Consider the following 25,481-nt stretch of genomic DNA (forward strand, 5'->3'; position numbering starts at 1 on the left):
TTTATGTAAGGACTCTTGGGTTCTCGACTTTGGTGCCACAAGCAATATGACCCTTATTCATATCTTTTAACATCATATGTTTCTCTTTTTGGTAACCACATTAAAGTTGCCAGTGGGTGTCATATCCCAATAATTGGATATGGTAATGTTTTCCTTTTGCCATCCCTCAACCTTAAAGATGTTCTTTATGTTCCAAAGCTTTCTAATAATCTTATTTCCATTAAAAAACTTACCCATGACCTAAAGTGTTCTGTAATCTTCTTTCCTACTTTGTTTTTTTAGGATCTTTCCATGTGGAGGACGATCAAAACTGTTAAGGAACAGGGAAGTTTGTATTGTTTTAACAACTTAGGATCTAAAGATAGTATCAGTACACAAATAGGTACCTCTTGTCTCTAATCTTGCACTACAAGTCCTCTTAAATTTGACTTCTTCATTGTCGTCTAGGACATCACTCCTTTCTAAAGTTCATGTTCCCTTTTCTAAGGAGGCTATTGAGTCATTTAAATGTGATGTATGTCAAATTCCAAAACACCATTGTGCCACATATCCTCCTAGTAATACAAAGGGTGTCCATCCTTTTGATTTAATTCATTATGACGTTTGGGGGCCAAACTATACTGTTTTTGGTGCTAAATGGTGTGTCACATTTACTGATGATTGTACTTGTGTTACATGGATTTTCCTCATGAAAGAAAAATCTGAAGTTTTTACTTTATTTGTCAAATTCTTCCATATGATAAAAACACATTTTGGGAAGTCAGTTAAATGTTCACTTTCTGATAATGGGAGAAAATGTGAATCATAACATGTCTAATTTCCTTTCCAAAAGTGGTGTTATTTTTGAATTTACTTGTGTACATACACCCCAACAAAATGGCATTGCTGAAAGAAAAAATAGGCATCTTGTTGAGGTGACACGGGCATTTCTTTTCCAAATAAATGTCCCTAAATCTTATTGGAGAGAGGCTGTCCTCATTGCAACCTATCTCATTAACCGATTACCCTCGCGAGTCTTTGATGGTCTGAGTCCTATTGAGTTCATATCTTCCTTCTTTCCATTTGTTCCTTTTCTTTGTAGCCTTCATAGTTGAGTATTTGGATGTGTTGTATTTGTCCATATTCATAGTCAATTATGTGGAAAGTTAGATCTTAGAGTTGTTAAATGTATATTCTTTGCTTATGCATCTTATAAAAAGGGATATTGTTGCTATCACCCTCCGAGTCAAAAGTTTTTCATCTGCATGAATGTCACTTTTGATGAAACTAAATCTTTTTACGAACATCCTCAGCTTCAGGGGGCGAGTTATTTTGAAGCTGAGTCTTTTGAATTTTTGGAGTCATCTTTCCTGCAAGAACCATCTAGCACTACACTTGGTATTCCTGACACATCTCGAATGGATATCTTTGAAGCTACTCCTAATAAGGGCATCTTTGTTCCCAGGTCAGGGTTAGCTCTAGAAGTTAGCCATGTTTTTGAAAGTTGCTTCTAATAAGGGCAACTTTGTTCCAGAGACAGGGTTAACTCTAGAAATTAGTACTCCAATGAATTTCTTCCATATAAAATATCAAAGGAGACAAAAGCAACCCAACTTGAACCAATAACAACACCAATCATTTGTCTGAGGGTAAGTGTTCCTTCTTTTGACACCCTTGAACATTTGGAAATTTCCTTGAATATTAATTGTGAACCTGACCTTGATGACTTGTCCATTGCTTTGTGGAAAGGAACTCGGTCTTGTACCAAGTATCCCATTTCTCATTTTGTGACTACTAAAAACCTATCTATGTAGCACCAAAGTTTCCTCTCTGCCATTGATGCAATTAGAGTACTTAATTTAGTTCAAGAAGCACTGAATGATGAGAATTGGGCTCAAGCCATGAATGCAGAGAATAGTGCCGTAGAAAATAACCAAACATGGGAAATTGTTAACAAGCCTCTAGATCAAAAGGTAGTGGAATTGTTAATAGGCCTCTATATAAAAAGGCATGATGTAGATGGGTTTATAATGTAAAGTATAATTCTGATGGGACATTCGAACAATACAAAGCAAAGGTTAGTTGCTAAAGGATTTACTCAAACTTATGGTGTTGATTATGAGGAGACATTTGCTCCAGTGGCAAAGATGACTACAGTTAAAACCATTCATTGGCAACTTATTTTAGTTGGGAATTGCAATAATTTGATACGAAAAATACTTTCTTGCATGGACAATTGGAGGACGAAGTCTATATGGAAATTCCCCAAGGTTTAGGCCTATTGAAGAAGGGAATAAAGTCTATAGGTTGAAGAAAGCCTTGTATTGACTCAAGCAGTCACGCCATGCTTGGTTCGGTTGGCTCACTCATGTTATGATGAACATGAGATACAAGTGACAAGGTGACCATACCTTGTTCATCAAGCGTACCCCAAAAGGTAAACTTGGATTACACTTAGTCTATGTTGATGATATAGTTGTTGCATGAGATGGTGAACATAAGAAACAATTCTCGAAAGAAAAACTTGTTGCTCAATTTGAAATGAAGGATCTAGGAAAGTTTAAGTACTTCTGTGGGATAGAAGTAGCTTACTTGAAGAAAGACATCTTTATCTCCCAAAGAAAGTATGTTATTGATCTTCTCAAAGAAACATGTATGATTGATTGCAAGACCATTGGAGTTCCTATAGACCAAAACCATAAACCATAAAATTGGGAGTGATGAAGAAAGTTCTTATATGAATAAAGGCCAATATCAAAGACTTGGTGGAAAGCTCATTTACTTAGCTCACACCAGACCATATATAGCCTATGTTGTGAGTGTCGTTAGTCAATTCATGCATGATCCAAAAGAGAGACATTTACAAGTTGTAAACAAAATCCTTCAATATTTGAAGAGAAATGAGAAATTAAAAATGGAAGTGTATATTGATACTGATTATGTAGGGTTTGTCATGGATAGGAAATCCACCTCATGATATTGCATTTTTTTGGGTGGAAATTTGGTGAATTGGAGAAGTAAGAAGCAAAATGTTGTTGCAAAGTCTAGTGCAGAGGTTGAATTCCAAGCAATGGCACAAAGGGTGTGTGAATTATTATGGATGCTTTATCCAGTTCAATGCTTCATTCTACTCATCTTCCATAATCCACTCATCATAGGATGAACAATCATCAATATTAATTTAAACTGATTTTCTTATTTGCTGCTTCTTAGCTAATTTTGAATTAGCCATAACAAGAACATCATTTATTGGCTTTGCTTTAGCCTATTTATTATCTGTGGATCTAAACAAATGCAAAGACCAATATGAAATGCAAGTAGTAGACCAGTAATTCTATTCTAGAGATATATTTTAGTATTAACTTATCATCTCTTAGGAACTCCAATTATGTTGACATGTGGAGAACTCCAATTATGTTCACATGTGGAGGAGCTACATGTCTAACTTAATACATGAATGGCAAAGTTTTGGAGTTCTGGACTCTCATCACCATAATACTCTCACCATTTAACAGATAGCCTTATAGGATCCGTTTGCTCTGTTGTATGGCACATTAATTTGTTAGAGGTGTTAGTTATTCATGGTAACTTAATTTATTCCATGTTTACTGATCGTATATTCCTTTTGTGTATTGTAGAAAGGTCATGAACAATTTCTTTGGTGAAATTAAATTTGTGTTCACATATTCATCGGCTTCCATGTAGCATTATGTTTGACCAGACATTTTCATGACGTTCTTTTGATTCCAGATACATGTTGATATTGGAAATGGTGACAAGTCTATTGTATTACGTACTGCGAGTTCAATGGTTGAGTTTCCTGGGTATCAGGCAGTTTATACGGTATGGTTGGTTCCAACAAATAATTGATGTTGGTAGCATACAATATGTAACTATTCATGTAGTGATGTTGACAGTATCGCAAATGTAACGACTTTATTTTTATATTAATGATTATTGTTATTTTCCATCAACTAAATTCTTATTATTTTTACTATTAGTACTGTCTTGAGCTTTTGTGCAAGTTACCTGCTACTGTGATACAATATATTGCAATTTTTACTATTCATGTAGTGATATTGATAGTGTCTCAAATGTAATAACTATTTTTATATTAATGGTTATTTTTATTTTCAATCAACTAAATTCTTATTATTTTTACTATTAGTATTGTCTTGAGTTTTGTGCAAGTTACTTGCTACTGCAATGAAATATATTACAATTGGAATGCGTTTTCTTCTTACTAGTTAATAACACATTTCGATTCTGATCAAGGTCTCATAAAATTGAGCTTAAAATGTTCTTTTGGTAAGACTTTTTGTCTTGTTTGCTATAATGCATGCAGAGGTTACTTCAGAGTTTCCTCATCCCAAAAGATGTATAAAATTCAGCGTGAATACCCTTGTAGTTCTAATCTGTATGCTTTATTGGGTAAAAGGGACTGAAGGATTTAATGTTGGTTGGTCAAATTTGATTTAAATCTATATTATTTTTGGTGGCACTCATTTGACACAGAATTTTTGTTTCATTCTTTTTGGTGGGTGTTCCATATATGTTTCTGTGGGATACCTACCCTTTGGGCCAACATGAAAGCTGCCCAAAACTGGTTTTGTTTCTCAACTAATTTCAGCTGTGGTAGAGAATGTCTGCATGTTCCTTTATATGACTAGGAAGCTATAGTTGATTTGTTTTCCTGACTTATGTGTGGTTTTTCCTTGTAGGATGTTGTTGCTGAAGCTGTTCATGATAAAGACCGTGATGAATCCAGCCCTGATCAGACATTTGGAGTACTAAATTCTCTCAAGGTAAATATTTCTGAAATCTTAAGATATAATTTATAATACAGAAACCATTTGATGCTTTCTTCATATGGCAGTCTGCCATTTCTGTTTATTTAGATAGGTTGCTGTTTCTGGTTTGCTTTGTCATTTGTTTTCTCAAAGGGGAGGGGGCTTTGATAGACGTACAGATAGACCCTCATGTACCCTTGTAATAATTATAACAATAATATCTTCTATTTTCTTTATTATTGTTTTGTCTTGTTGGATAAAAATAAATTCCTAAAAGCTGATGCCTATTGAGAAGAAAAATATCTGAATATTGTGCCGGAGAAGGTACACGTGTACACTATTTATGATAATAAGTTAGAACACAAAGGGAAGCAATCATAAATACAACTGAAATCCTAATTGCAGCAAATGACTATTTTTCAAGTGTTAACATGTGGCTTTTTTTCTTAATATTGATTTCTTTATGGACAGAAATCATTTACCTTTTTGTAAGTCTGTTTTATTTTTATTGATGGGTTTGGTTTGGCCCCCATCATATGTATAATATTTTGTCTTTTAATAATATCCAAGTATGCTGGAGATGATTGATGTTGTCTGAGGTGCCAACCTAACATAGTGTTGCTATTGCATTCTTGCTTTTAAAATAACAAAAAAGTTATAACCATGCATAAAATATGCCGGAGATGATTAACGTTATCTGAGCTGCAACCTAACATAGTGGTGCTTTTGCATTCTTGCTTTTAAAATAACAAAAAAGTTATAGCCATGCATAGAATATTCTATTTTAACTCCCAGTCTCAAGCTGAAGCATATATGTTATATTTTGCTATGCTTGTTACAAAATATACACACCTGCAAGTTCGTCAGCAATAGTTTTGATGTGAGACAAAAAATCTTCCATCATCTTGTTAATGAGAGATAATGATTATCAATATAAAGTTGTAAAGCATGTGCCTTCGTTAGAATATTAAATTACCCATGAATTGTGTCCTAAACCTGGTAGGAGTTTGTTGAACCAATAATGTGAGAGAGAATCAACTTCATTAATGTTTATTAAAGCCATGCAAGAAGCATTTGATCCTGAATTTCCCAAGATTTATGTTGTAATATGGGATAATATATGTAGAATCTTCCTAATTAGAAGAAATAGATACATAATATTTTATTGTATTTTATTTTTCCCTAGGTTTCCTAGTTTCCCTATTTTCCTTTTTAGGAGAAATAGATTATTACAAATAGAAGATTTGAGAATAATAATAAGTCTCATTTTCAACTTGGTGTCAGAGCTCCTGATCTTAGGGGCTAGATTCCGCTGCAAGAAGCGCACCGCCGTCACTTCTGACCACCGCCGCTGCCACCGTCGCCGGTCGGGGTCGTCGATAGGGCAGAAAGGTGCACCCAACCCCGGCGATCACAGAGCCGGAAGTCGCTCCTTGAACGGAGCCGCCACGCGCCACCACGCGCCGCCACCGTCGCCGGCGCGTGTAGCCCATGCGCCCACCTCCGGCGAGACCCACTCGCCGCCGCCGCCACAGACAGGGTCGCCGGAGCCCCCTGAGTCCGTTCCTAGGGTTGGTGACGACTAGTTTGGGCTGTATTTGAGCAGATCTGAATTTTACGTTTTGCTCCTTGGGTTGGTGACGACCCGTTTGGCCTTTATTTGAGTAGATCTAAGTTTGAAGTTTTTGTCCTTTTTTTCTTGGATACGGGATGTCTGAAGAAAAGAGTATTCCTTTGGGGGTACCCAATGACTTACCAAATATAGGAAGTACCTTGTGGTTGGATGGTCAGAATTACTTACAATGGAGTCAATTTATTTTAAGGATTCTTAAGAGTCGCTCCAAACATGATCATATAGATGGAGGAGGACCAGCATCAGATCCAAACAATAAAGATGTGTAAAACAGATGCTGCCGCTCTTGCTGAATTCATCGAAGGAGAAAAAATCTTTCAATTTCTCCAGGGTCTTAATCATGAGTACGACCCAATCCGGGTTCACATTTTTGGAAGAGAAAATTTACCACCCCTGTTAGAAGTTTTCTTTATGGTAAGAGGAGAAGAAACTCGGAGATCTGTCATGATTCATGGAGGGATCTCCAACACAGGCTCTGCCATGACAATTGGGAAGGGAGTCCACAAGGGAACAAATGCTGGGGGAAAAACGTTTGAAAGAGGTACTCATGGGGACTATTGTACATACTGTTAAAGATCTGGACATACCAAGGAAAAATGCTTCAAACTCCATGGAAAAAAGAATGTTCTCGAGCGCATGGGAAACAACAAAGGGCCTACTAAAAAATGGGTAAATCATACTATCTCAGAACGGGAAGCCACAAATCAATCTAATTCGTCCCAGTCTAATCCACCACCACCACCACCAGATCTTGATATGCAAACTTATAAGGAGAAACTCGAGCGCTTGGAAGCAATGATTGAATGAATGAGTAAGCCCTCTGGATCATGTACTCTGTCCATAAAAGGTAAGATTTGTCTCAATACTGTTGGTCATGTATCTCACGATATTTGGATCCTTGATTCGGGTGCAACTGATCATATGACACCTTTTAGTGGGAATTTCGATTCATATAGCAAGAGCAATAAAGAACAACTTATTATAGTTGCAAATGGACGAGGTATACCTGTATGCCGCTCTGGGAATATATTCTTGGACTCATCTATTATATTGAAGGATGTTTTACATGTTCCTCAATTAGCTAATTGTGTATTTCTTGGAGATAGTTTGGTAAGATGGAGAAGCAAAAAGCAAGATAGAGTATCCCGTTCTAGTGCAGAAGCTGAATTTCGAGCCCTTGCTCAAGGAATGTGTGAAGGACTCTGGATGAAAATCATCTTGGATGATCTTAAAGTCAAAGTGGAGCACCCGGTGCTGTTAGAATCGGCTGCAGCGGAATTGTTAGCGTGGAATAACAAACCAAGAGGGTTTTTAATTCAAACGTGTGCCTTTTAAATTCTACTCAATTTCACTTACTACGCAAATAATAAATATAAATAAAAGAGTAAGGTTGAGAGAAATTTGCACATATGATTTTTATACTGGTTCGGATCTTACCAATCCTACGTCCAGTCGCTTATCTCAAACCAAGATAAACAGTTCACTAAGCACAAAACAATTACAAATTACAATCACAAAGAAACAATTTGTAAGAGTTTAGAAACCACCTCTCTTGATAGCACAAGAGATGAACCTGCACCTCCTTTGAATCTTCACAAAGGATGAGACACCTCCTCCGAATACTTCACGAAGGATGAAACACTTCCTCCGAATACTTCACGAAGGATGATCCTCTTCCAGGCACTTCCTAGGACACACCAAGGATGAACCGACTATTTCCTCTGTCACCGTAGTAGCACTTCACCAGCTCCACAGACAAGAGTTTCACAAGCCGAACAAGAACACACACTTCTCAAAGAGTTCTGAGTGTTTTAGCGCAAGGGAAGAGTTGTTGTTGATGGATAAAGAGAGCCTATATATAGACTCAAGCAAATACTTTTCCATTCTACGAAACTGGCCATTTAACGCATTTAATCGATTAATATTAGTGTTAATCAATTAAAATAAGTACAACGGCTAGTTTTTCAAATCAGAAACCTCCAACGGCTAGTATTAATCGATTATTCTCAGAATTAATCGATTAATTAATCGATTAAAACTTGCTTTAATCGATTATTCCAAAGCTGATTGGGTTTTGGCTTCTGCAGCGATTTTAATCGATTATATCAAGGATTAATCGATTAAAACGGGGAAGTTTTGATTCTAAACAACAAATACAAAATATAAAGATACAAGAATCAAAACCTACTACAAATCTAAGTCCTAAACAATTAAACTATAATTATTACAAAAGCTTTTCATAACAAAAATAAGTCTTCAAAGGATATTCATGAATCTTGATAAATCTTGACTTGATTTGGGCATCATCAAAACTTCATCTTCATCATTTTGCTAACAGGTGCACTGTGACAATAAGTCTGCTATGAGCATAGCCCATAATCCAGTATAGCATGACAAAACCAAACACATTGAAATTGACAGACATTTTATCAAAGATAATCTTGACAGAGGCTTTGTGATTACAACTCATGTTCCTACAAAACTTCAAATAGCAGATATTTTCACAAAAGGGCTTCCTTCGAGTAGATTTCAAGATCTTGTAGGCAAGTTGGGAATGATTGATATTCATTTACCAACTTGAGGAGGAGTGTTGTAATCTGGGATAATATATGTAGAATCTTCCTAATTAGAGGAAATAGATACATAATATTTTATTTTATTTTATTTTCCCCTAGGTTTCCTAGTTTCCCTATTTCCCTTTTTAGGAGAACTAGATTATTACAAATAGATGATTTGAGAATAATAATAAGTCTCATTTTTAACAATTTATATGCGGGACTCACAATTGGCATTATCTTGATCAAAGGGATATCACGGAGGAATTGTAGGAATAATGACTGAAGTTGATGCAATTTAATAACGGGTTCAACTTGTTAACACTAGTGAAAATAGTTGGAGTCGTCAAGTTTTTCAGCAAGGGAACTGGGATTAGAATAAGGTGTGAAAACGGTGGTATTAGCAGGAGCCATGGATGAAAAGGAATAGCCAAGGTTAAATTAAATGGTAGAAATCTCTAGATACCATCTTATATAAAATATAAAACCAGAATAAAATGATCTGATATTCTATTATTTCTGTGATGTGCAAAGTAAAAAAACAGATGGAGCATTATAGAATAGTAGGAATAACACATAAGACATAAGCCAATTTGAGTACAAATCAAATCCCTAGTTATAGTCATGACTTTATCAACATTTGCCTATTGGTTTTGTAGCCATGTATAAGTAAAACATTTTAGATGGTGGCTCAAGAATGTTTCCATGTCTCTAAGATAGACCTTTTATCTTTGTTAATTGCTGTCACTTTTTCTTAGGCTTGGTTTGCTATGCATCCGTTTGTTTTTTTTTTTTTTTTTTTTTTTTTTTTTTCTGATTTTCATATTACACAGGACTTGGACATATGCCTTTAGCAGAATGAGGCTTATTGTTGACATATTTTTAGTCTGTCTGGCATAATTACTCACGATTTGTGCCCTTTACAACACAACACTTCATTAACTTCTATTTTGTAGACAGGGGATCCACTATGCGTGGTTCAAACTGAACCTTGTGAGCACCACACACAACCGCCACCACGGTACTCTGAAGCATCATTGGTAAGTCATCTCTCTTTTGTCATTATATTAAAGGAGTGGTGGAGTACTGTATACTTTATAGGCCACTTTACTTTAGAAAATGCTGGTATTCATTCTTCGCTTTTCATTATAAACATGACACTTTATTTACTTTTTTTTTCCAAATATTATTTCTACAGGGAACTATGAACACAATAAAATGTTTTTTTTGTTGTTTCTCACGAGTCTTTGAAAACAGACAAAAGTGACACTTTTGTAATTAAAAGGAAAAATTGGAAATAAAAACAGAACATTTTATGCTGCTTTAAGCTGGTACTGCTCTTGTTGCATGTAGAAAATGCCTAAGATTGGATAATTCTAACAAGACAAGGCTACACACAAGTCTTGTGTAGAGAATCTACTGTTTTTATTAGAGAATGGGTTGACAAAAAATCAAACTTTAGATGACTTGGCCATAGGTTTTAATACCACGTCATAAACCAACTGGTCCAATTTGCTAAGGCTTGAACTATGAAGTGAAGACACATGGATGATCGTGTATTTCATCTCTTATTGGTTCTGTGCATAGAGATTACATTTCATTGTCAAGGAAGTGTGTTAAATACAGCCATTGAACTGTTTGTAGGTTAAGAAATGTACTTTTCTTTGCTTATGTGTTATTTTCAAGAAGTTGAATGATGATATGGTTCTTTCATTCTTTCTGTGTTTTGACAAATACACAACAAATGGTTTGCCAATCGTTGCAGCAAATGCGATGCATATAATAACTTCTGAAAAAACCTGATTTCTTTCTATCATACTCTTGGTTGTTTTTTTGATTATCTGGGCATCTCTGGTACGACAATGTTTATTTTTGTGAAACATATTACTCTGATCAATCGATTAGCTGAAAATTATTTTCTGGTTGTTTTGCCAGTTGTGTTTGATTGAAGTAATACCTACTTCAGTTCAATGATCTTGGAACTTTATATTCTTATGCTTTTCTCTTGTTTTATCAGTAATTGAATAACACCTCTGTTTTTGTAACACCGAGTGACATTTGCTACATTAGTAAAGTGGTTATTTCTGTTACATCTTATTGAGTTTAGTCCCACAAGCATAGTGATTATTTTAGTTAAGTTAGTCCGACAACAGTGAAGCTTTCTTTACAAGCTTCATGATTGTATTTTATAAAATAAAATGTACTTTACAAGCAACTATTAAGTTGATACCAACCATTGGGTTCAGTACCTGTAAACAAACATGTTAGATCTTCATTTCCAAAAACTCACCAGCAAGTGGAAAACAAAAGCAGAAATGCTTTGATACTTGAGATAGAAATATGGAAAAAATGCTTAAGAGAGAGTGTATGATCTCTTAGGTCATCTATTCATTTATAGGAATTCCTTGCATCCAAGATAGGAAAATTAGTAATTTAAACAAATTAACCAATTCTAGCAAGTTAACTATTTTAAATAAGTGACAGTTCTAACACAACTGTAGTAATTTACTGTGATAAACAAAGAAGACATATGGAGCTAGATATCCCTGTCGGAGAAAAATTCTTAACAAGTCTTAATTGTGACCTATGTGCCTGCTGCACCTCAAATTGTTCATATTCTTTCAGAAGCACTATATAAGTCTCAATTTACTTCTTTACGGGACAAACTCAATCTTTTGAGTTCCTCACAAACCTAAGTAATAGAGTAATTGAATAAGACCTCTGCTCTTGTAAAACTGTGACATGACATTTGCTACATTAGCGAATTGGCTATTTCTCTTACATATTCTTGAGTTTAGTTCCACATCAGTGACTTGATTTACAAGCTTCATGATTATATTACACGAATTGTAACTTTCACTTTGAGAAAACAGAAAACCAATAAAAGAATCAGAGTTTTCCAGATTTACATCTTTGTTTTCCCTTAGATCTAAGTTTTCTTTATGGTTTTGCTGTATCTTTTTTTTCTTTCTATATAAAGACTGAAAACTGAAGTACATAGAATGATAGGTACAAAGGGAAGGTTTACAGCAGAAGAAAAACTGTATGAGTTAGACAGACAGTTTTAACTGTCTGTAAGGTAGTTATTTGTTTGTAATAAGTTACCTCTGACTTCTATAAAGTCAGAATGGACAGTTTTAGTAGTTATCTATCTTTACTTTGTAACTTGTGAAAGTTAGGGAGGGAGAGTCTGGTTCTCTCTAATAACCAGAACTTTTTTGGGTCCTTTCTTTAGAGGAAATCTAGTGAATGCTATTTAATATTTTACAGTTTAGCCAAGTTGATTCATATAAGTCTGCAATACCTATCATAGAACTTTATGCTTTCTGCCTTCATCTTCTTTATGAACACAAGAGTTCTGTGTTAATTTTGTCCATTACATAGTTAGCTATGGCTAATAACTCTTTCTCAAACTTTATACACTATAATATTTGCTCATGCACAGAAACGTTATAATTTTTATCTATATAAAGAAATTTGGTTCATGACTTCATGTTGAGACCTATATTTGGCATCGTAAGCGTATGTTAAAATTTTCAATATATCAATATTATGATATATAATTTTAAATTATCTAAAATAAATAGATGTGTTGCAACGTATAATGTTCACCCTGAATTTATAACATGATTTATGCTGTCAATGAGGGCAGACCGTGTTCATTTCTTTTGCACTTCATCTCTTGTTTTCTCCATTTAAGATTTCCAAATGATATTAATAGGTTAAGAAGCTTGAGGAGCTAGGGATTGGAAGGCCATCAACATATGCATCCACAATAAAAGTTTTACGGGTATTTTACTTCCGTAGCAGTAAATGTCATCAATATAGCATATCTTATCTCTTATATCACATCAAGTGTAACAATTTAAATTGTATGTTGTGATTTATTTAGATAATTTTATAAGTTATTCTGGTCTATAGATTCAAATCTGGGGTTTGTTTGTTGTCTATTTATGAAAAATATTTTTATTTCTAAAATCAGAAAAATAAACTTGTTTGACAAAAGAATTTTGAAAATAGTTTAGAAAATCTCTTCATTTTTTAAAGCATAACTTCTCTGAGCTATTTTAGTTTTCAAATTAGAGTTTTCTATTTTTTGTCTTCTTCCTTGTAGTGTTTCATCTTCTACCCATTCTTATTTCTAAATTTAGTTTTAAAGAGTTGTTATAAAATAGTTTTCATAAATTGAAAAAGAGAAAACACAATCAAAACACCCAAGTAACTTAGGCTGGACTCAGCTCCTTCGCCTCGTTCCTCTGCACTATATCAGAAATTGTATCTAATAGCTTGTTTGGATTATATTATTTCAAAGAGAATATTTGTTTTAAAATCTCTATCTAGAAGCTGAGTGATAAATTCTTCAAAATAAGTTGAGCGAAACATGTTTCCTATCCTAAGTAGTTTGTGCGCATAATAAAATCTAAAAATCGCTCATTCCTGAATGTTATCTGGTTAAAAATAATTGTTCACTTTATGATCATTTGAAATTGTGTAATCAAAGAAGTATTTCTTCAGGTTTTCAGCCATTTTAGGTATATCAGTTACCCTCTGGTTTAAATGAAATGGAAGGTGGAGAGAAGATGGAAATAATTTAGAATTGTATGGTGTAAGAGAAAGAGAGTGGAAATAATTTGAAAATAGTAGGACTCACTACTATTTGACAACCTATTTCTTCAACCAAACCCCTTTAATTCTCACCTATTTCTCGTCATCCAATAATTCAATGAGTGTAGTTTGTATAAACTTTCTGATTCATTCAGCATAACAACGCACATGTGTCATAATGAAAGTGGTCATCAATCAACTCATGGTTTTTGATGTACGCTTGTCTTTGTTGAACTTGCGATGCAGTGATAAATATTCATTGACACAATTAATGGTGGTGCATTGTAGAATTAATATTTATTTTATTTTAGTTTATCTTGCATTATAAATAAAGTTTTATAGAATTGAGTCCTCAATTGTTTTTGTTCTCTCAGGACAGAAACTATGTTACAGTAAAAAATCGAGTTCTGTCTCCGGAATTTCGTGGACGAATGGTAAGCTTTGGGCAATTTTGAATTTGTTTGGATAAAATTGTATTGTTGTAATAGATTTGGAGCCCCTTTGGCTTTTGATAACTTTCAAGTTTATCAGAAAATAATCTCTCTTATTTAGTCTCATTACATACAGCTGATATATATATATATATATATATATATATATATATATATATATATATATATATATATATATATATAGACACATACATACATATTGGATAAATTTGGAAATAAGTACTGCCTAATCTAGGAAACAAATCCCTAAGAAATTGGGAGTGATGTGGTACTAATAAAATCAAGATACAACCAATATACATAATTAAAAACAAATGGAGTCAAATCTAAAACTTCCTAAAATATCTCAACAATAATTGACAATAAACATATAATTTTTCTAATGAATGATTGGTCTATGGTCTTTATTCTAATTTTTTGTTTTCTTCATGTCCATATATATTTTAGTTAGATAAACTAATAGATAGTGTTGGAATAATTATTAGGTCTTGTATAAGGTCTTAATCAATATTAGTAGAAGAACATGTGAAGGGTCCTTTAAGCCTTCAAAAAATATATTGCTCTGCTCTTATCATTAAGTTGGTATTAGAGTGGGTTGATCCCGCTCTGCTTTTCTCTGTCATCTCTTACAATCTTGTTTGCTAATGTCTAGTTCTATCCATCGCTGTTTGCTGTAGTCATCGTCACAGTTTAGATTGGTGACCATTGGATTTGAAATGCCTCTTCGATTGACGGCCAACCTTGTCAGTCTCAGAAGCTAGTTTGATCCCATGCGTTGTCACATGCCTCCTCTCTTCTCGTTATAGTTAGGCGCATGTCTCCCGAGCACTGCTCTCTACTTGTTGGAACTTTGTCGCGCCATCACCATGGGATCACTAGAGCCTCCTCTCCCTGCTTTACTCTTGAAACTTCATTTTGACTAAGTTTGACCTATCAATTTAGGAACCTATCAATTGGTCCGACCTGTCGGATAACCCAATTGGAGCGGAGACGTTCGTGCTAGAAGGGGAGATGTTCCTTCGCACCTGATGGAGGGAAGAGTGGCGGTAGTAGAGGGGCAATTGGAGGCGGTAGAGATTGCAGTAGCAGAGACGAAGGTGGACACGGTGTTTTTGCGTCATGAGACGAGAGTGTTAAGGCATAATTATGAGGCGATGCGCCAAGACATCCAAGCGATCTTGAAAATATTGGGGGATCGCGGCCAGTGCTAAGACGGGAGCCAATCCTCAGTGAACAAGAACGAGGGAGGACCCAATGGACAAAGAGGAAGAAGGGACAAAGGGAATCAAGATGGGTCGGCAAATTGGAGGAAACGCGTAGAGTTGCCGGCGTACGAAGGGGGCGACCCACTGATTTGGATTAGTAGGGCAGAGAAGTTCTTTGAAGTGCAGAAAGTTGCGAAAGAGGAGAAATTGTAGTTGGCTTTCATCAGTATGGAAGGCTACGTAGTGTATTGGTACCGTTTTTGGAGAGAGAAGACCAAGAACCATTCTTGGGATGGATTAAAGAGGGCACTGGTGATACGATTCGGAGAAGGAGGTCGAGGGTCCGTTTACGAGAGGTTATCTGCCATCAAACAGGAGGGCGCAGTGAGCAATTATGTAAGAGATTTCGAAGTACTAATGGGGCAGACGACGAGGATCCCGGAAGAGCAGCATAAATCATGTGCATGCAAATTCCCTGCATATGACAACATACATCCTTCTGGACATTGTCATCCAGGTGCAAAAGTTTGTCTATGAATCTGAAGGGCCTAGAGATGTTTGGGCTAAGCCACTGTTGTAGGCCTCATCGCTTTCTATTTCTTTTTATAATGCTATGTTATATTAGTAAATTCATTCCAGTATATTCATTCAATTGGTCACTGCTTTAAGAATATTTCTTCTTTTGCCTTAATCTGATATCCTTTGATGCCCTATTTTCCATAAAGAATGGGAAATTTCATTTAATACAAAGATAAAGTTTTGGTTACGGGTTAATCAACAAATTAAAAGATGATTAAGATGGTCATTTTTGGATCCTTAAAGTTAAATTATGCTAGAGTTTAGAAAACCTTATCTTCTGGTGCCCTCTTTTCCATAAATAATAGCAATTCCATTAGAGCAAGTTGAATATAATGAAAACTCCCTTGTATATTGAATATACATGTAGGATCCTCTATTTATAATAGAAGAAATATGGACTAAGCCCAAAATACAAATAAGAAATATAAACAAACTAACTAATGATAAGAGATAAATATAAACTAAATATAATATCTCTAACACTCCCCCTCAAGGTGGAGTATACAAATTGTCTGGACTAAGCTTGGAATAAATAAACTCAATTTGAAATATGTAATCTGTCTTTTAGAGTGTGCGGCAAACAATGCGCAATCATAGGTCGACGAACAACAACAGTTTATGGACAATGGTGGACAATTGCGAAACTTCAATTAGCACCATGAAACTTCAAGTAGGATGACTTTGACAAAGGAGGACAATGATAAACTCCAGGGACTGGATTGCCATCAAGGAAGGATTGTGCCTGCAGTGGCTGAAAGCGACAAAGGGATTGCCATCATTGACTAATGGGGTAATGGGACCTGTAGTGGCTAAAAGCAACAAAACTGCAGGGATTGCCATCTCTGACTGATGGAGCCTGTAATGGCTGGACACATACTCCGATGGCCAACGGCGGAGGAGATGGTCGGCGCCGATGACAAACCGTGAAAGTGGAAGATCATAATGAGCTTTTATTCATCAAAGCACCTAAACAAATCTGACATATTTGACAAAGGGTTGGTGAAATTGTTTCAACCCATAATTTTGGTGTTGAAATTCCTTAGTGTTAACCACCGATTGCCCTTGGAGACGTTTCAGAAGAAGAACAGAAGCAGTAGAGGTAGGACTAGGTGTTGGTGCATCAGTGGTACAAGTGGCGAAGACGACGGTGGCCGGAGACGAGGGCCAGAGACGGTGTCCAGAAAGACAGAAACCAGGGATTGCCCATTGAAGTGTAAAGACACAGGTTGAAAAAGAGTCTTTTAAGGGGCCGCCCTGCCACTGGCCTCCAATGGCAAGAAAGACCGCGTAGAAAAGGATCAGAAAACCTGACTCTAATACCAAGTTGAATATAGTGAAAACTCTCTTGTATATTGAATATACATATAGGGTCCTCTATTTATAATAAAAGAAATATGAGTTAAGTTCAAAATACAAATAAGAAATATAAACAAACTAACTAAAGATAAGAGATAACTATAAACTACATATAATATCTCTAACAGAGCACAATGATTAATTTTGCATCATGGGCGGATCAACCTAACACATTCTCTCACAATTAGAGTACTCATTTCATTCTAATTCAGCAACATTCTCTCACAATTACCCTTTTAGTTTAACACCGTATTCTCTTTTGCCCATGGCATAGTGGGAAATAGGATATATTTTCCTTTTCTATTATAAGTTTTATGACTTAATTCAAGCCAGGCTTGTTCATTGCCGCTTTCTTTATACAAATGTTAGATGAGCTTGATATGATGTGTATTTTATGCAAGTTTTTGGGTGATTGTTAGGTTTCAGCTTTTCTGTCGCATCATTTTTCAGAGGTCACGGACTACAGTTTTACTGCTGATATGGAAACTGAGGTATCTACTCTGATTTGCTTGTGGTGCCATTTGAGCTTTCCATTTTATATGTATTTAGGATGGCCATGTGATTTGAATCTCATGAGTACCCAAACAAATCACATGCATTGGGTGCATGTGTAAAGGAAATTGAGGTTTCTGTTTGCATGAATATAAAAGCTAGGAGGAGATACTTTAGTTAACCTACAATAACCTATCCATTGTCATCTCAAATTTTAAAGCTGGGAAGCTGTATCACTATTATAATTGACGCCATTTATTGACTCGTTTTCCCTCACTATTTTAATCTGATTCTTTTATCTACAGTTTGATCTAGTTGGTTGTTGTTATTGTTTGTTTTTCTTATCTTATGTCTACTTCTTCATCCAGCTTGATAACGTTTCTGCTGGATTCACTGAATGGAAAGGCCTCCTTAGAGACTATTGGACACGGTTTAAGTCATACTGTGAGCGTACTTCAAATGTTCATATTCATCAGGTGTAAAATCTGTTTTCGCTCACGGATTGGAATTTTTTGATCTAAAATTATAAATTTGTTGCTATGTTCTATTTGGCAATTGTGAATATTTCTACATGCACCTGTATATTTTTGGATCTTTACTCATGAATCCGTTCTATATGCTTGTAGGTTGAGAAAATGTTGGAAAAAAAGTTTGGCGATTTTTTATTTGCTTCTCTTCCAGATCAGAGTCGGGTTTGTCCAAGGTAAAATATTATATTTTTGGATGTAATTAAAATTAACTAATAAAATGTGGAATGATAAGAGACAAATTATTTATCCTGAAGAGTTAGTATTTTTATTCACCTCTACTCTTTACCTCTTAGCTTCAATTTTAGTAATATTACTCGTTTTGAATTTTATTTTTTTCATTTTCTGGTCTGAAAGAAAAATTTGGGATTATAAAGGCTCATCCTCCTCCTCTCTAAACTCTTCCCATGAAGATGAGGATGGGTAAAATAGCTAACTTGCTCATTGAAGGTGGTATCCCTTGACACAATTTTCTGGGAAGATGATGAAAACAATTACACCCTTTTTGTGTGACAGAGTACCCTAGAAAAACACATTTAACAATCCCTTGGATCTAGTTTTGTGCTTTGATGTCGGTGAACATGTATAAATGGGACACACCCCAAATATTATAGGTGGAATGTTAAGTGTGAGTTATATGTGGATAGAATGAGTTGAGAACTTCTATTGGACATTTTAATGACAAGACAGTAGAAGGTAATTTGTTAATTAAATAAGTGGCAGTAAGTATGAAATTCCCCAAAATTTTCTTGGAATATTATTTTGAAAAAGTAGTGCTCTATTTTGTTCATTTAAGTGCCCATTTTCTCGTTCAACAATTCTGTCTTGTTCAGGTGTGTATACACATGAGCATTCATGGATTATCCCTTCTTTTGGAAAATAAAAAAAATTAAGGTATGATTGAAATAATCTTTACCATTATCAAACCTAACTTTCTTGATAGTAATTCCAAATTGATTTCTAATCAGTGACACAAACTACATAACAATGTAGCTAACCTTGAATTTGTGTTTAAGGAGAAAAACTATGTTACTTATGTACAATCATCAATAAAGGTTGTAAAGCATTTAGGGGGGAGGGGGGGTTGTGAATTGGTGAAACTTAAAATCAAAGTCTTTAAAAATCTTTTTCGCAAAAGGATGATCTTTCAATACTTTATTGAAACGCAAGGAATAAGATTTTTCAAATGCAGCGGAATATAGTTGACTATGTAAAAAGTAAAGTCGACTTTGAAAGTAAAAGTACAGAGATAGAGAAATCAAACACATGTTTTATACTGGTTCAGCTAACCTGCCTACATTCAGTGTCCTTCCAATCCCAGGAAGTAAATGCACTATAATGATAAAGGTTTTTACAACAAGGCTTTTATAACGATCTGCACGTCAAAATTATAAAACACTTCTAACCCTCTAATCAAAATGTAGACATATAACAAAGAAGAACAATAACAAGATGTCTCCTCTCCTACAGTCTTCAACACTTTGAACAATCCTCAAAGTTTAGAATGCCGCACATCCTCTTCCTGTAGTCACAACAGTGCAACAACAATCTTTACAAGATTGAGAGAAAACTGATCACGAAACAGACACCTCAAGTGCAGGTTGATCAGACAGACAAAGCACACAAATTCTTACTCGTCAAGCAATCACCAAAGAGGAACACCATGATCTTCTTTGCGGATTCTTGGAGCTTTCATACGTTTTGCAAGAGATCAATAATATGAAAAAAATCAATCAAATCATTACAATCACAAAAGTGTATGCAAAATTCAAATTCGCGTCTATATATAGTTTTTCATAAAACGGGTGCTCCTATGTCGACTTTGCTACTAATAGGGTCGAATATACTCAGACAGTTAGTAGCAATCAAAGCAACTTAATTGATTACACAATTAATGCTTGGTCAAACATATTAAAAATATAGCCATTAGACAGAATTTGTGAAGCATTAACATAATTTCAAAACATAACAGACTAAGTCGAATGGCTTGCGCACATAGTCGACTTTGTAACAGTTAAATGCATAGTTTTGAAAACTTTCTTTCCAAAATACCCATAACACACTTTGAAAAAGTTTGTGCAAAGTCACGAATTTTAATTGACTTACTTCATAAGGAAGTCGACTTAAAACTGCTGTTTTGCCACACAATTTAAGTTCAACAAAAGTGCATGTGGTTTTCCTTTTTCAAAACATTTGTTATGCAATCCCAAATAAGATTTCATGTATAACACGGTGAATTGCATGCAATGACAGAAACAACACTAACATGTTCTCATATAATCATAAACATGAAAGCTATGAACATGTAACACATAAACACACGTGTTATTAATTATGTGTTGTCATCATAAAGATCGAAAGCTCTGAGGTTGTAAGATTTGGCTAAACCAGTGCTGCCCCTATCAACAATTTCAACAACAAGAATAAGATAAAAAGGAGAAGTGATTACTTTATTACTCACAGGAAAAGGTACACATTTATGTTTTGCCAGCTCACACCTCACAATGAAGACTCTACAAATTTAAAGTGAAGTGAGCCAAGTTTACAAAAACTTTGTCCTAATGATTGAAAATCAGTTGAGAAAACCATTAAAAGAGTTCGTTTAGATAATGCCAAATGTTTTTTCAAACAAACATCATCCTCCTTCTTCAATGAACAAGGAATAATTCATGAATATTGTTGTGTGAACACCGTACAACAAAATAGGGTGACTCAAACTTCTCTTCTCCATAAAAATGTTCCAAAAAAGTTTTGGGAAAAAGACTTTCTTACTACTACCTAATTGGTTAATCATATTCCTTCCAAAATACCAAGTAATAACAATCCTATTCAACTATTCTACAATATTTTCCCAAACTTTAGGACAACAAATCGTCTTGTGTCTCGACTCTTTGACTGTGTATCCTTTGCCCATGTTCATTCTAATCTTTGGGGGAAACTTAATCCTTGAGCTATTAACTGCACTTTAATTGGTTACTCAACTATCCAAAAGGGATACAGATAATACCACTGTTACGAATCTCAATGATAAAATCCTAACCAACTCACTCACGCACTCACAACGTGTTCGATCCCCACGTTCACCGCACCAAGATTTCGAAATCGTTGATGTACTCCTCGACTGTACCTGTTTGACGGTTCGCAACCAGCCTTTCGAAAATCGTTCCTCTGCTTCGCTTCCCAAATCTTCCGATCATAGCACATTTGAGCCCTTCCCATGTGCGGTCTCTCGCCTTCTCCCTCCAAAATCGATACCAATAGCCGGTGCTTCCTTCCGTGCTGACATATGCGATTCGGACCTTCTCATCCTCCGTCACTCCTTGTAATTCAAAGAAACGCTCCACCCGGTTGATCGAGTTCAATGGATCCACCCCTTCGAATATGGGAAGTTCTACTCTCTTTTGCCAATTAAACTGTCCCTCTGTTCGTTCCGTCTCACGTCCTCCATTTTCCTCTTCTCGCCTCCCTCTCCGGTCACCATTCACAGATGATTGGCTCCCGTCCGATGCTCCCTCGTGGTCGCGATTGCGACCTCCTAATATGCGCATGACCTCTTGAAGATCTTGACAAATGGCTGTTGAATCTTGTCTCATGGCTGCCGTTTCAGCCTTTAACCCATCTACAGTGATCCCCAGAGCTTCAAGCTGGTTCTCCACCACTTTTAGGCGCCCTTCATTTTTTCCCTCCATTCTCCAATCACTCGCCACCTGGATCCGACAGGTCGGACCACTTGTTACGAATCTCAGTGATAAAATCCTAACCAACTCACTCACGCACTCACAGAATATGCAACAGAATAGCTGTATAAAAGTGTGGGTATATTATTTATTGAAAAGAAAGAAGCAACACGTGTAACGAGGGCCTAACCCCTCTCTCGAGGTGTCAAAACCTGACTATACCAAGGTATAAGATCTTTTCCCCCCTCCTAGTATAATATTTTATTCTTTATATACCCGATCTACCCGTCCTTTTCTCACCACTTCACAGCTAAGACAGATGGGCCTTGGGCCTTCTTTTATAAATTATCCAATTCCTAACAACCACCCTCCATGAAAACGATCTAGGATTACTCAACTATCCAAAAGGGTTGCTCAACTATCCAAAAGGGATACAGACAATAAATTAGGATTTTTAGTTATGTCTCAGTATTCTATTTAAGAGCAATTGCTCCTATATAAATAATACTAGAAACAATTTATCTTACATTAAACTTATAAGCTGATCTTATAAGGGTTGAGTTTGGCCTAAAACACTTTGTAGGAACGAAAGGAGGATTCCCCTTGGATGGAGATTCTTTATGAATGATTTTTTTCCTTGATTATTTCTTTTTTGTCCGCTAAACTTAATCATTATTTTCTATTCTCTAGCTTCTATTTTTTGTTATTAACATAATATTTGAGTCTTTTCTATCCTTTTCTAAGATTTGATATGACAATGAAAAATGTTAGTGAGAGAAACTCAAGGAAGCCAACAGAAAGAGAGGAAAATAGTCATATGAGAATGAAATATTAATTTTATCAATTACAACTGCTTCAATTTTACAATCAATATAATTAATTTTTAGTTTGACTTGTGATGGCTAACTGCAAAATATAACTACCCAACAGACTCAACACTAGAGCATGGTCAACATTTCTAGAGAAGACTACAATTGATAAGCATAAATCATGTGAATTGTCTTAAAATGTTGTCGTTATACTTGGCTAATTTCGTAGTTATTGCCTTGTATATTGATTAGATTTTCTCTTGATTTTATATTTGAACTTGTTTCAGTTGCATGGAAGGCACACTTATTTTTAAAGTAAGTAGATTCGGCGCTGGCTACTTTATTGGTTGTGATCAACATCCATCGTGCAAGTGAGTATTTTATTGCATATTTGTTTTGTAGGTTATTTCTCTAAATTATTTGACGTGTTCAATGTGGTGGATTATATGATATATGCCATATTTGTTCATCAAGAGTATTTAACTAAATACATTTTATGGGAATACACACACTTATATGCAGACAACCAATGGGGCCAACAAACTTTATGGGAATATACTTTGATACCAACTTCAAGGAGTGTATATGATAAAAAGAGCTTGACAATATACTTACATCCCTAATAGTTCATATACAGACATATTTGCATACATACATATATATATATATACACATACATGTACGCATGTATATGTTAAAATAAGTTGCCTTAAATAGGATTTATTGAAAGTTGCTGTATGCTTTGCGATACCTAGTTCCTAAATATGACCTTTCCTATTCTCTTTTCTTCCCTCATACATTGTATCTAAAATCTCCAAAGTCATTATGAACATTATGAGTTCTTAAGAGAGGTAAATTCACTCTCATTCATTCCATATTCTTGTGTTTTTCTCAAGTTGGTATCAAAACAAGTCGATCGTGCTCTTTTTCTTTCTAACCAAAATAGCAATTTCCATCCCATCACCGTTTGGCATCGTTTGTTATCGTTTGTAACCACCAGTCGCTTGGGTTTTATTTGCTAATGCTTGGGTCCGATGGATCTTGAGTAGTGTGACCTAACCTCGGTGGTCGTAGATCAAAAATCTAATCGATGTTATCATCATCTTGGCTGTCCTAGGAAAGTGTGTCTTAGGTGCCGCCTTCTTGTGGTTGAAATCCTTTTGGACCACCACAGTTCGTGTTCTTTAGTCTTTTTAGCTCATTTTTTCCCTTTATTCTTTGATCCTCTAGCGTTTGGTGAGTCATCTAGAGTTTCTCATGATTTCTCTCTCTTAATGTCCTAGGGTTGGATGACCTAAGCAATCGTGTAAAAGCTTAGGAGATTGGGAAGCTAAACAAGACACTGATGGTCTAGTACCAAGATAATAGAGTCCCTCAGATTCATGTCCTTCACCAATCAATCGTCTTGTACTATGATCTTGAATAACAAAGGAATTCACACCAAAAGTTATAGAACAATTCAAAGATTTAGTTAATTGACTCAAAGAAATTAGGTTAAAAGGACAACTAGGAACAAGAACATTCTTGAGGTTTAGTGAGGAAGAAAGGGAAATTTTACCAACTCCTTTAAGAAGTAACTTTGGAACCATTGGCTAGAGTAATGAAATAAAGTGTATTAGGATGAGAAATAGAGGAAAATAATGAAACATTACCAAAGATATGATCAAAGGCAAGCTTTCAACAAAAAGGACTGGGTGAAATATGGTGCTTGGCTTTGAAACTTTAACTTGAGATATTCTTGCTTTCTTCAATAAAGAACTTGGGCTGAGAAATTCCAAGACAAGGAAATATCGGTTGCCTTGTGGGGAAAATCATGTAAAGAGTAAGAATTTCTTTTTGTGACCAATTCTTTTACAATATGTGCATTGAGGACGTGTTCCTCTATTGGAATGAATAACAAAGGGCAGATAATGGCTCAGAATGCTCTAGCGACCCCGAAGACGGTGGTTAGGGAAAATTTTGACCAAAAGCCCATATGTGAGAGACACACGCCTAGAGTAGCAAAGCATTTGACTGGTGCGTGATGTCGCGTTAGTCGGAGATTTAGTTGCTGGTATTGCAAATTAAGGAAATTATATTCACCTCTACTTGTTCTATTTCAACTCCAGCTTCAGATATAGTGGTAGTATTCTTTAGAATTTATATTCTAGTGATATTCTAACTAATCCAATAGACAAATTTGGTAATATAAAAGACTCATCTTCCTCTCTTAAGTCTTCCCCTGAAGATGAGATTGGTCAAGGTAGCTTACTCGTTTATTGAAAGTAACATCTCTTGACAAAAACTTTTTTGTATGGAGGATGAAAGCTCTTATATTCTTTTTGGATTGCTGAGTACCCCAAGAAAATACACTTTATTGCCCTTGGGTTAGGTTTTCCTCTCCCATTACTATGAACATGTACAAAAGAGACACACCCAAGTATTCTAGGTTGAAGGTTATTTGTATGGATTATATGTGGGTAGAATGAGTTTAAGACTTCCATGGGGCTTTTTGAGGATAAAACAGAAGAAGGTAATCTATTAATCAAGTAAGTGGGACTGAGTATAGCTTCCCCCCAAATTTGTTTAGAACATTATTTTGGAAAAAAAGTGCTCTAATTTGATCTTATAAGTGCCCATTTTTTCTAACAACAATCTCATTTTATTGGGGTGTGTTTACACATAAGGATTCATGGATTATTCCTTCCTTTTAACAAAAAGAATTTAGAGTATGATTGAAGTAATCTTTTGCATTATCAGACGTAATTTTTATTTTATATTAATTCCAAATTGATTTTTAATCATTGAAACAAACTGTACAAAAATAGAGCTGACCTCAGATT

The 25,481-nt window shown here is 35.3% G+C and overlaps 1 protein-coding gene across 2 annotated transcripts in view; it reads left to right on the plus strand.

The window, feature by feature from the left end:
- The window catches only part of LOC106768681 (DNA topoisomerase 1), a 47,517-nt gene that overhangs the window by 8,939 nt on the left and 13,097 nt on the right, over positions 1-25,481 (plus strand). For both annotated transcript variants that reach the window (XM_014653947.2, XM_014653946.2), the window contains exons 9-17: positions 3,730-3,822; positions 4,701-4,784; positions 9,914-9,997; positions 12,679-12,747; positions 13,937-13,996; positions 17,574-17,645; positions 18,015-18,122; positions 18,273-18,349; positions 22,947-23,030. In XM_014653947.2, the coding sequence (XP_014509433.1) occupies positions 3,730-3,822; positions 4,701-4,784; positions 9,914-9,997; positions 12,679-12,747; positions 13,937-13,996; positions 17,574-17,645; positions 18,015-18,122; positions 18,273-18,349; positions 22,947-23,030 (731 nt within the window). The remainder of the gene's footprint in view (positions 1-3,729; positions 3,823-4,700; positions 4,785-9,913; positions 9,998-12,678; positions 12,748-13,936; positions 13,997-17,573; positions 17,646-18,014; positions 18,123-18,272; positions 18,350-22,946; positions 23,031-25,481) is intronic.

Source organism: Vigna radiata, chromosome 7 (genome assembly GCF_000741045.1).
Source record: "Vigna radiata var. radiata cultivar VC1973A chromosome 7, Vradiata_ver6, whole genome shotgun sequence".
In the NCBI taxonomy this organism is placed as follows: domain Eukaryota; kingdom Viridiplantae; phylum Streptophyta; class Magnoliopsida; order Fabales; family Fabaceae; genus Vigna; species Vigna radiata.